Genomic DNA, 13,101 nt, shown 5'->3' on the forward strand with positions numbered 1-13,101 from the left:
ATAGGGTTCTAGGCAGATTTTTTTTTTTTTAAACCTGGGTACGTGTTTACTTTTTAACAATTCACTGAGTTCTCTGTGCATTTTTTGATACATGTCTTCTGATACATAATGCAAAAGATTTTTTTTTTTTTTTTGCGGTACGCAGGCCTCTCACTGTTGTGGCCTCTCCCGTTGTGGAGCACAGGCTCTGGATGTGCAGGCTCAGCGACCATGGCTCACCGGTCCAGCCGTTCCGCGGCATGCGGGATCTTCCCGGACCAGGGCACGAACCCGTGTCCCCTGCATCGGCAGGCGGACTCTCAACCACTGCGCCACCAGGGAAGACCGCAAAAGATTTTTTTAAGATACTTTTTTAAAAAACAACAAAAAATAAGTACTTAGAAATGAATCTAACAAAGGACATGCAAAACTAATGTAGAGAAAATGATAAAGCTTCATTGAAATATATTAAGGAAAGCTTAAATAAATTCAGTGAATCGCTACTCAAAATTCCAGTAGATTTTTTCATGGAACTTGACAGGCTGATTCCAAAATTTTTTGGAAAATCAAGAAGTATTTTTAAAGAATAAGGTAAGGGAACTTGCCATACCAGACATCAAAAAACTTTGTGTGTGTGTGTGTGTGTGTGTGTGTATATATATATATATATATATATATATATATACACATACATATATATATATATATACACATATATAAAATTTGTATATAATTTATATATATATAAAATATATATATTTAAGACCTCACTTGCAAAGGAATAAACAAAGAAAAGTGGAACAACGTGTTGACCCAGAAACACACCCATGAATGTGGAAACTAATATATGATACAGATGACATAACAATCCTGGAGAAAGGGTGATCTATTCAGTAGTGTTTGGGCCATTGATTATATATGTAAGAAAAAATAAAATCAGATCCCTGCTGCACATTAAACAAAAGTGTAGTCCAAATGATATTAAATGTAAAAAGGAAAACTTTAAGCTTTTAGAATTTAGATGACTGTCCTTTGACCATGAAAGAATGATTTCTTAAATAAGACACACAAAGCACAGACTATGAAGGAAAAAGAAAATAAGTGGTATTATTAAAACGGAAAATTTTGTGCACCAGAAGACATCATAAATAATTCAAAGACAAGACACAGACTGAGAGAAGGTATTTGAAACTCATACAACCTACAAAGAAATTTATAGTAATGTTCATTGTAATGCTTTTCAATATTAAAAAATTAGAAATAGCCTAAAGTTTACCAATAGGTGAAAATTGATATATTAATTCCATAGAATGCTACATAACACTGAGAATGAGTTAATTAGAGTCACTATGAGTAAATCCCCCAATCGTAATACTGAGTGTAAAAGGCAAGTTACTTAAAGGTACACAGATTATTATACCCTTTATATAAAGTTTAAAGACATGCAAAACAATCCAGTACATTGTTGACTAATACATGCAGCACTGTATAGTAAAAAGTTCAAGAACATCCTTGAGATTGACGAAGTCTAAATTGAGCTTAAGGTTGCTGCTGAAAAGAGAATGGTATTGAGACTTTACACGGGGTATCATTATCATTATATCATTATATCTAATGTTTTATTTCTTAAGCTCTATAGTAGACACATTGGTGTTCATTATGTTGTTTTTAGTAATCTCTATTGCCTTTCTGACTGCTTTGTTGAAAAATATTCATTCTTAGAGATAGGAGATGAATCTCTTGTCAATCCATTGTAAAAAACATAACCATATTAACTGCTTGATAACTGTATCCTAGTTGTTGTATGGGTGATTTTTAATTTATTTACCAACATTATTATTTTGCACTTGGCGTTTTCTCATACAATAAAAAAGAAAAGAGGACTTCTCTGGTGGTGCAGTCGTTGAGAGTCCGCCTGCCGATGCAGAGGACACTGGTCCGGGAAGATCCCACATGCCGTGGAGCGGCTGGGTCCGTGAGCCATGTTCACTGAGCCTGCGCGTCCAGAGACTGTGCTCCGCAATGGGAGAGGCCACAACAGTGAGAGGCCCGTGTACCGCCAAAAAAAAAAAAAAAAAAAAGCTGATTTTAAAAGACCAATAAGGTAGATAAGTCTCTAGCAAGTATGACCAAGAAAAACAGAAAGAAAATAGAAAGCATTAGACAAATTTAACCTCAGGAGATTTTTAAAAATTATATAAATACTATATATAAAATCTAGATGCTATAGATGCTTTTCTAGGATTATATGAAATATCAGAATTTGCCCCCTAAGTGACAAAAATTTTGAATAGGTTTGTTCTGATGTACTTTTCTACTTTGAAAGATACCTGATCTGGATTTTTTTTTTTAACTGTTGCATCAAATCAGCAAAGAACAGATTTTGTTTAAAGTGATTGTACACAGAAAAATATGGAAAATTTTCCAAACCCCCCAAAACTGTCATATGTTATAAAGTCCTTAAAACTGTCACAGCTTTTATATGGTTGAGCCTAAGAGATGCTTTTTTTCCTAATATATAATAAAGAGGTTTTTGTTTTTGTTTTTGTTTGGGGTAGAGGGGGTGGATTACTTGCTTGTATTATCTTTTCCTTCTCCCTGGGATCAAATGACTTCATTATTCCAGATGCTCAAGCTCAAGTTCTGATCACTGGGGATGAGGACCTCTCAGACAAAAACCAGAAAAAGGAGATCTACAGTAAAAGGGCAGTGACCGAGGCTGCTCTATCTGAAGAAAAAGAATCCTTGCAGAAAGACACTACAGGTAGTGGAACTGAATTATCTGCCTATTGTTTTATTCTGACCTTCTAAAATGAATATAAATAGAAAAGTATTATATATTCTTGCTCTCTTCAACCCTCCATCTTGTTCATATGTGAAATAGGATGTTAGCAGCAACTTTTGGTATACACTGGCAGGTAAAACTAACATTTTTAAAGCCCTTTGAGATATTTTTGGAGAACTTTATGAATATTATACACAAATTAATCTCATTGCCAGAAATTCACATAATGGACTTTTAAAAACTCTACTGATAAAAACATTTGTTGCCATGAGATGCTAATTCTCTAATAAATTTTTTTTACATAGGCCTTTGTTCTTCAGGAATTTAGCTTGTTTACTTCCTAACTACCTACCCAGTTAATTTACTTCGGTAGGACTGTGCTGATTAAAAATGCCTGTAAAAGTGTGTTTAGTTTAGGATAGTTTCGGCTCTGAGAGATGAAAACAAAAACAAAATGACATTGGCTTAAAGAAGACAGAAAAGAGTATCAGGGAACAAAGCTCTTTCTCTCCTGTTGCTTCAACATTTTAGCCTCCATTCTCATGCTGTAGTTATCAGACACGTATTCCAGCCAGCAAAAAGGAAAAAAAAGGAAAAAATGTGTATTTCTTCTTTTAAATACTTCTCAAAAGTTAAATGTACCATTCCCCTTCCATCCTATTGGCCAGACTTACTCACATGGTCACACCAACCTATGTGGCCAGGGAGGCTGGGAAATATAATCTCTATTATGGTATGCCCAGCTAAGTCAGGTTCTATTTTAGAGGAAAAGGACAGTGGATTTCACAGGACAGCTGGTAGTCTGCCACAAGTATAAATAGAAACATATTTTGGAGTATAATTAGCCACTTCTCTTTTTTTGTGTATTGCTTCCTTTTCAGAAGTTATATTGTATTCTGGGCAAATATTGTATTTGAAAGTTTACTCGCTTTTTTGCTGTTTTTTTTATATGAGAAGATATTTTATTATTTTACTATATAACAGTGAATATACCCAATTGTATTTTCTCAAATGGCAAATGAGACGCAGGATAACATTTCTCTTTGATTCCTGAAAACCTCAATATCACCTGTCTTTTGGAGGATTCAGTTTCCTACGACATCTGTGATACTGTCTGCGAGGATACCAATGGTGCTTAGTAGTAAAGAACATTTTGCTAAGTTGTTCTATCATGGGTCCTTGCTCTAAGTATTCACCTTTTTCTTCTAATCTGGTTTTCAGCACTAGATCATGTGTTTCTTCATTATTCTGCACAGGATCTGGCGAGGGATAGGTTTTGTGTGTTCATACGGAATGTCCACAGAAGGGTGATAGCATACTATTGTTCTGCCATGAGATGTCAAAGCAAGCTCTACTTTGCAATTATAGTCATCTGGAAGAGAAGAATACGTAGTTTTATGACAAACACAATATAAGGCTCCATTTTGAATTGGAAATAAATGTTTCAAGATAGTTCTGCTTGATATAGCCCATTTTACTGCTGCCAATGCCATGGTGAATCAAGATGCTTATCAGGTGGTATGAAAGATGATTTGAAGAGAAACTGCTTTTAAAATCTGCTTCTCAACCCGGGTCCTTAGAGACACCTTTTTTGCTGTTTTTAAACAAATGCTTCAGAAAAAGTTTTGATCATGTTAATCTCATCAAAAAGTTTTCATTGCCCTTGAAAATAAAAACTAGGACTTTGCTGGTGGTGCAATGGTTAAGAATCTGTCTCCCAATGCAGGGGACACGGGTTTGAGCCCTCCTGTGCTCCGCAACAAGAGAAGCCACCGCAATGAGAAGCCCGTGCACCACAATGAAGAGTAGCCCCGCTTGCCGCAACTAGAGAAAGCCCGCGCACAGCAATGAGCACCCAATACAACCAAATAAATTTATTTTTTTAAAAAAGGCTTCCTTGGTGGTGCAGTGGTTGAGAGTCCGCCTGCCGATGCAGGGGACACGGGTTCGTGCCCTGGTCTGGGAAGATCCCACATGCCACGGAGCGGCTAGGCCCGTGAGCCATGGCAGCTGAGCCTGCGCCTCTGGAGCCTGCTCTCCGCAACGGGAGAGGCCACAACAGTGAGAGGCCCGTGTACCGCAAAAAAAAAAAAAAAAAAAAAGAATGAAAACTAAACTTTTTTAGCCTAGTCTTTCACAACAGTAGAATGGGCTCCCAAAGAACTTTTCAAATGCTAATTTTTCTCTCTTTTCCTTACAATTTCTATAATAAATTATATACTTGCACTGTTTCTTAGATGTTCAGTTGCTTTCCTGATTACATTTTTTCATATGTAGTCACCTTTGCCCAAAACGCTTTTCTCTTTCTATCTCAGTTGTTTGTTTTTTTTTTTGCGATACGCGGGCCTCTCACTGTTGTGGCCTCTCCCGTTGCGGAGCACAGGCTCTGGACACACAGGCTCAGCGGCCATGGCTCACGGGCCCAGCCGCTCCGCGGCATGTGGGATCTTCCCGGACTGGGGCACGAACCCGTGTCCCCTGCATCGGCAGGCGGACTCTCAACCACTGCGCCACCAGGGAAGCCCTCCATCTCAAATTTTTTTGTTTTAAACATCTTTATTGGAGTATAATTGCTTTACAATGGTGTGTTAGTTTCTACTTTATAACAGAGTGAATCAGCTATACATATACATATATCCCCATATCTCCTCCCTCTTTCATGTCCCTCCCACCCTACCTATCCCACCCCTCTATGTGGTCACACAGCACTGAGCTGATCTCCCTGTGCTATGCAGCTGCTTCCCACTAACTATCTATTTTACATTTGGTAGTATATAAGTCCGTGCCACTCTCTCACCTCGTCCCAGCTTACCCTTCCCCCTCCCCGTGTCCTCAAGTCTGTTCTCTACGTCTGCTTCTTTATTCCTGTCCTGCATCCATCTCACTGTTTATCCAGCATAACTATCTTCTCACACTAGTAGATGCTTGAGAGGTATTTTGAAATAATTTTTGTCAGCTTCCTGTCTGAATCTTGATTTCCCTCTCTTAGGTTCCAGTGCTGCTGCTGCTTCAGAGCAGTCAGCTCAACTACAAGACATGAAGATTGATAGTCTACCAGACACTACAGCCACTAAACAGAAAGAGGAGATTCACAGTAAGAGGACAGTTCCTAAGGAAGGCTGGCCCGAAGAGAAGAAATCCTTGCAAATAGGTACTGCAGGTAATGGGGAGTGGGGTAGGGGATGTGAGAGAGAGAGAGAGCACACATACGCAAACACCTGTGTCTACGTGTTTCCACTTAATTCTGATGAGACTATAGTCTCACAATTTAAACAGACTTCCATTTTTAAATTTTTTGCTTTGTTATGCATATCACTTCAGTGCTTCTTTGTCTGTGTGGATGTATGTATTTATTTGTAAGATAATTGTTACTTCTGGGAAAAGGTACTGGCAATTTAGAAATAAAATTACAATTAAATACCCAAGGCTGATAGTATTAGAAGTGAAGTATCATGTCTCAACACTGAAACAGGGGAAAGCTAAGGCATTCCAGATGACTGTGGCAAAGACAGAAAGAACCTCAATACAAACTTCTTAAAAATTACAATAAAAAAGACCCAAGATCAAATCTATTTATGTTTACACATGGCCCCCTTTTTCTAATAACATAAAAGAAAAGTGTACAGGACACAAGCCGTTACTACCTAGCTGTCAAACTTTATGTCTTAGAGGAATATAGAACAGTATCCGGATAAGAAAAGAAAGGAGTCAAGAAGCTATCGATACTGTATTTTGAAGATAGTCCTTGTGCAGCTGCTAACGTCCAGAATGTATTAGATGGGGCTTCCCTGGTGGCGCAGTGGTTGAGAGTCCACCTGCCGATGCAGGGGACATGGGTCCGTGCCCCGTTCCGGGAAGATCCCCTATGCCGCAGAGCGGCTGGGCCCGTGAGCCATGGCCGCTGGGCCTGCGTGTCCGGAGCCTGTGCTCCGCAACAGGAGAGGCCACAACAGTGAGAGGCCCACGTACCCCCCCACCAAAAAAAAAAAAAAGAATGTATTGGATGGTTTTCCATAAGGGCACCAAGACTACACAGTGGGAAAAGAATAGTCTCTTCAACAAATGGTATTGGAAAACTGGATATCCACATGCAAAAGAATTAATTTGGACCATTACCTTTTACCATATACAAAATTAACTCAAAATGGATCAAAGATCCAAACAGAAGAGCTAAAGTTATAAAACTCTTAGAAGAAAACATGGGGGAAAAGCTTCATGACATTGGATTTGTCAATGATTTCTTGGATATGACATCAAAAGTATAGGCAACAAAAGCAAAAATAAATAAATTATACTATATCAGAATTTAAAACTCTGCTTCAAAGGACACAATCAACAGAGTTAAAAGGCAACCTGTGGAATAGGAGAAAATATTTGCAAATCATGATAAGTGATCGAACTTCTAAAACTCAACAACAAAGAAACCCAATTTAAAAATGGGTAAAGGACTCGAATAGACAGTTCTCCAGGGAGTATATATGAATGGTCAACAAGTATATGAAAAGATGCTTAATATCACTAATCATCAGAGAAATGCAAATCAAAACCACAATGAGATACTACTGCACACCTGTTAGGATGGGTACTATCAAAATAACAGAAAATAACATTTGTTGGCAAGGATGCAGAGAAATTGGAACCCTTGTGCACTGTTGGTGGAAATATAAAATGGCACAGCCATTATGGAAAACAGTATGGAGGTTCCTAAAAAATTAAAAATAAAATGACGATATGATATAGCAATCCCACTTCTGGGTGTATATCCAAAGGAATTCAAAGCAGGATCTCAGAGATATCTGCACACCCATGTTCATTGCAGCATTACTCACAATAATCAAGATATGTCCATCAGCAGATGAATGGATAAATATAATGTGATATATATACAATAGAATGTTATGCAGCCTTAAAAAAAGAAAATCCTGTCACATGCTATAACATAGGTGAATCTCAATGACCTTGTGTTGAGTGAAATAAGCCAGCCACAAAAAGATAAACACTGTATATTCCACCTATATGAAGTATCTGAAATAGTGAAAATCATAGAAACAAAGTAGAAAAGTGGCTGCCAACGGCTGGGGAGAGAAAGGAGGGAGAATTTATTGGGTATAGAGTTTCAGTGTTGCAAGATGAAGATGTTCTAGAGATCTGTTGTGCAACAGTGTGAACATACTTAACGCTGCTGAACTGTATGCTTAAAAATTGGTTAAGATGGTAAATTTAATCTTCTGTGTTTATCACACACAAAAAAGAATGTATAAGATGAAAAAACAACATTGCAACTCTGCAGTGGGTAGTCTAGGAGACATAGCTTGGAAAAGAAAGATGGAAACATAACCTGCAGAAGCATACTCTAGACCAGGCTGCACAGAGGAGATGAGTGGCGGGCAAGTGAGAGAAACTTCACCTGCAGCTCCCTATCCTTCCCCATTCCTCACATTACCACCTGAACCATCCCCCTACCCCCCACCCCCATCTGTGGAAAAATTGTCTTCCATGGCACTGGTCCCTGGTGCCAAAAAGGTCGGGGACTGCTGCCCTAGAGGACCCTCAAGGAGAAATGGATTATACAGAACACTAGGGAGCTTGAACACACATATTTAGCCCATGACAGACCATAGATATGAAATTTAAAAAAAAAAAAGCAGAGTTAGAGAAACATCTGGAAATAGTGAGGTTGATGTGTATAAATGTTTGTATGCTTTTAAAAAAAAACTTTCAAATGCTCATAGAACATTTTTTTCAACAGCTTTTTTGATATGTAATGCACATATATATAATTCTCCCACTTAAAGTGTACCATTTAATGATTTTTACCCTATTCACAGATATGTGCAACCATCAACACAGTTGATTTTAGAACATTTTTATCACCTCAGAAAGAAACCTCCCCCCAAGCCCTAAGTCAACCACTGATCTACTTTGTCTCTATTATAAATTTTCCTATTTTAATACAAATGGAATCATTTAATGTGTGGACTTCTATGACTGGCTTCTTTTAACTCAGCATGATGTTTTCAGGTTCATCCAAGTTATGGCTTGTATCATTATTTTATTCCTTCTAATGGCTCAGTAATATTTCATCATATGTATGTATCACATTTTGTTTATCTGTTTGTTGATGGACATTTGGTTGTTTCCACCTTTTGGCTACTATGAATAATGCTTTTATAAAATAATGATTTTATATTTATAAAATATAAATGCTTTTATATTCATGTACAGGTTTTTATATGGACAGTATGTTTTCATTTGTCTTGGGTATGTACCCAGGAATGGAATTCCTAGATCATGTGATAACTTTATATTTAATCATTTGAGGAGTTGTCAGACTGTTTGCCAAAGTGGCTGCACCATTTTACATTCCCAGTAGCAATGTATGTGGATTTCAATTTCTCTACAAACTCACCAACACTTATTATCTGACTTTTTCATTGGATCTATTGTAGTGGATGTGAATTTGTATCTCATCTTGCTTTTGATTTGCATTTGCCTCATGATTATGATGTTGAACATCTTTCTGTGTGCTTATTGGCCAGTTGTGTGTTATCCTTGGAGAAATGTGTATTAAGATCCTGGCCTGGTTTTCATTTGGGTTATTCCTCTTTTTTATTGAGTTTTAAGAGTTCTATGGATTCTAGATACACATTCTTATCAAAATTTTGATTTTGATATATTCTCCCATTCTGTGAGTTAAAATTGGGAAGTATTAGTCCTCCAACATTATCTTATTTTTCATGATTGTCTTGGCTATTCTGGGTCCTTTACGGTTCCATATGCTTGCAAAATTTCTACTAAAAAATCAGCTAGGATTCTGATAGGGATTGTGTTGAATCTGTGATCAGTTTGGTGAGAATGGCTTTCTTAACAGTTAAGTCCGTGGACTTGGGATGTTTTGCATTTATTTAGATATTCTTTAATTTCTTGCAATAATTTTTTGTAGCTTTCAGAGTAGAAGTTTTTCTCTTCTTATGTTAAATTTACATTAATATAATATTTTAATTTTTTTGAGGCTGTTGTGAACAGAATGGTTTTCTTTTGCTTTTGTTTTAGTTTTTGATTTTGTTTTTGGCTGTGCTGCTTGACTTGAGGGATCTTAGTTCCCCAACCAGGGATCTAACTTATGCCCCCTTGCAGTGGAATTGCAGAGTCCTAACCACTGGACCGCCAGAGAATTCCCCCAGAATGGTTTTTTTAATTTCATTTTCAGTTTGTTAATTGCAAGTATATAATAATACAATTGATTTTTTTAATATTTAACTTTTATCCTGCAACCATGCTGAACTCGTTTATTAGTTCTAAATGGTGAATGGGAATGTTTGCTTAATTTGTCTTTCTTATCTTTCATTGTTAGTATGTAGAAATGCAGCAGATTTCTGTGTATTAATTTCATATCCTGAAACTTTAGCGAATTCATTGATGAGCTCTAGTAGTTTTCTGGTAGCATCTTTAAGATTTTATAGTATCTTGTCATCTGTAAAAACAGACAGTTTACTTCTTTTCCAATTTGGATTCGTTTTATTTCTTTTTCTTCTCTGCTTGCCCTGACTAGGACTTCCAAAACTATGTTGAATAAAAGTGGCGAGAGTGGACATCCTTGTCTTGTTCCTGATCTTAGGGGAAATGCTTTCAGCTTTTCACCATTGAGTATAATGTTAGCTGTGGGTTTGTCATATATGGCCTTTATTGTGTGGAGGTATGTTCTCTCTGTGCCCACTTTCTAGAGAGTTTTTATCATAAATGTGTGTTGAAATCTGTCAAAAGCTTTTTCTGCATCTATTGAGATGATCATATGTTTTTTATTTTTTATTTTTATTTTTTAATTTTAATTTTAATTTTTTTTATTTTTTGCTTTATAACAAATTTAATCTGTTATACATATACATATGTTCCCATATCCCCTCCCTTTTGCGTCTCCCTCCCACCCTCCCTATCCCACCCCTCCAGGCGGTCACAAAGCACCGAGCTGATCTCCCTGTGCTATGCGGCTGCTTCCCACTAGCTATCTACCTTACGTTTGGTAGTGTATATATGTCCATGCCGCTCTTTCACTTTGTCACAGCTTACCCTTCCCCCTCCCCATATCCTCAAGTCCATTCTCTAGTAGGTCTGTGTCTGTATTCCTGTCTTACCCCTATGTTCTTCATGACATTTTTTTTCCTTAAATTCCATATATATGTGTCATCAGAGAGTATCTGTCTTTCTCTTTCTGACTTACTTCACTCTGTATGACAGACTCTAGGTCCATCCACCTCATTACAAATAGCTCAATTTCATTTCTTTTTATGGCTGAGTAATATTCCATTGTATATATGTGCCACATCTTCTTTATCCATTCATCCGATGATGGACACTTAGGTTGTTTCCATCTCCGGGCTATTGTAAATAGGGCTGCTATGAACATTTTGGTACATGTCTCTTTTTGAATTATGGTTTTCTCAGGGTATATGCCCAGTAGTGGGATTGCTGGGTCATATGGTAGTTCTATTTGTAGTTTTTTAAGAAACCTCCATACCGTTCTCCATAGTGGCTGTACCAATTCACGTTCCCACCAGCAGTGCAAGAGTGTTCCTTTTTTTCCACACCCTCTCCAGCATTTATTGTTTGTAGACTTTTTGATGATGGCCATTCTGACTGTTGTGAGATGATATCTCATTGTAGTTTTGATTTGCATTTCTCTAATGAGTAAAGATGTTGAGCATCCTTTCATGTGTTTGTTGGCAGTCTGTATATCTTCTGTGGAGAAATGTCTATTTAGGTCTTCTGCCCATTTTTGGATTGCGTTGTTTGTTTTTTTGTTATTGAGCTGCATGAGCTGCTTATAAATTTTGGAGATTAATCCTTTGTCAGTTGCTTCATTTGCAAATATTTTCTCCCATTCTGAGGGTTGTCTTTTGGTCTTGTTTATGGTTTCCTTTGCTGTGCAAAAGCTTTTAAGTTTCATTAGGTCCCATGTGTTTATTTTTGTCTTTATTTCCATTTCTCTAGGAGGTGGGTCAAAAAGGATCTTGCTGTGATTTATGTCATAGAGTGTTCTGCCTATGTTTTCCTCTAAGAGTTTGATAGTGTCTGGCCTTAACATTTAGGTCTTTAATCCATTTTGAGCTTATTTTTGTGTATGGTGTTAGGGAGTGATCTAATCTCATACTTTTACATGTCCCTATCCAGTTTTCCCAGCACCACTTATTGAAGAGACTGTCCTTTCTCCACTGTACATTCCTGCCTCCTTCATCAAAGATAAGGTGACCATATGTCCGTGGGTTTATCTCTGGGCTTTCTATCCTGTTCCATTGATCTATCTTTCTGTTTTTGTGCCAGTACCATACTGTCTTGATTACTGTAGCTTTGTAGTATAGTCTGAAGTCAGGGAGCCTGATTCCTCCAGCTCCATTTTTCGTTCTCAAGATTGCTTTGGCTATTCGGGGTCTTTTGTGTTTCCATACAAATTGTGAAATGTTTTTGCTCTAGTTCTGTGAAAAATGCCAGGGGTAGTTTGATAGGGATTGCATTGAATCTGTAGATTGCTTTGGGTAGTAGAGTCATTTTCACAATGTTGATTCTTCCAATCCAAGAACATGGTACATCTCTCCATCTATTTGTATCATCTTTAATTTCTTTCATCAGTGTCTTATAATTTTCTGCATACAGGTCTTTTGTCTCCTTAGGTAGGTTTATTCCTAGATATTTTATTCTTTTTGTTGCAATGGTAAATGGGAGTGTTTCCTTGATTTCACTTTCAGATTTTTCATCATTAGTATATAGGAATGCCAGAGATTTCTGTGCATTAATTTTGTATCCTGCAACTTTACCAAATTCATTGATTAGCTCTAGTAGTTTTCTGGTAGCATCTTTAGGATTCTCTATGTATAGTATCATGTCATCTGCAAACAGTGACAGCTTTACTTTTTCTTTTCCAATTTGGATTCCTTTTATTTCCTTTTCTTCTCTGATTGCTGTGGCTAAAACTTCCAAAACTAGGTTGAATAAGAGTGGTGAGAGTGGGCAACCTTGTCTTGTTCCTGATCTTAGTGGAAATGGTTTCAGTTTTTCACCATTGAGGACGATGCTGGCTGTGGGTTTGTCATATATGGCCTTTATTATGTTGAGGAAAGTTCCCTCTATGCCTACTTTCTGCAGGGTTTTTATCATAAATGGGTGTTGAATTTTGTCGAAAGCTTTCTCTGCATCTATTGAGATGATCATATGGTTTTTCTCCTTCAATTTGTTAATATGGTGTATCACGTTGATTGATTTGCGTATATTGAAGAATCCTTGCATTCCTGGGATAAACCCCACTTGATCATGGTGTATGATCCTTTTAATGTGCTGTTGGAATC

At 37.3% G+C, this 13,101-nt stretch overlaps 2 protein-coding genes across 10 annotated transcripts in view; one reads left to right on the forward strand and one right to left on the reverse strand.

Annotated features, from left to right (window-relative positions):
- The window catches only part of ALMS1 (ALMS1 centrosome and basal body associated protein), a 249,532-nt gene that overhangs the window by 177,643 nt on the left and 58,788 nt on the right, over positions 1 to 13,101 (forward strand). For 6 of the 9 annotated variants that reach the window (XM_082642966.1, XM_082642970.1, XM_082642969.1 and 3 more), the window contains 2 exons: positions 2,606 to 2,743; positions 5,754 to 5,924. In XM_082642966.1, coding sequence (XP_082499092.1) covers positions 2,606 to 2,743; positions 5,754 to 5,924 — 309 coding nt within the window. Of the gene's footprint in view, positions 1 to 2,605; positions 2,744 to 5,753; positions 5,925 to 13,101 lie in introns of those variants that run through there. The other 3 variants (XR_014295936.1, XM_082642968.1, XR_014295937.1) reach the window with 2 other exon arrangements.
- Positions 3,783 to 4,345, reverse strand: LOC309815874 (large ribosomal subunit protein mL42-like). The gene is given in 2 exon segments (XM_082642975.1): positions 3,783 to 4,029; positions 4,032 to 4,345. Coding segments are annotated over 2 exon segments (426 nt in total). The 5' UTR covers positions 4,258 to 4,345; the 3' UTR covers positions 3,783 to 3,829.

Source organism: Mesoplodon mirus (genome assembly GCF_964341445.2).
Source record: "Mesoplodon mirus genome assembly, chromosome: 14".
Taxonomy (NCBI): domain Eukaryota; kingdom Metazoa; phylum Chordata; class Mammalia; order Artiodactyla; family Ziphiidae; genus Mesoplodon; species Mesoplodon mirus.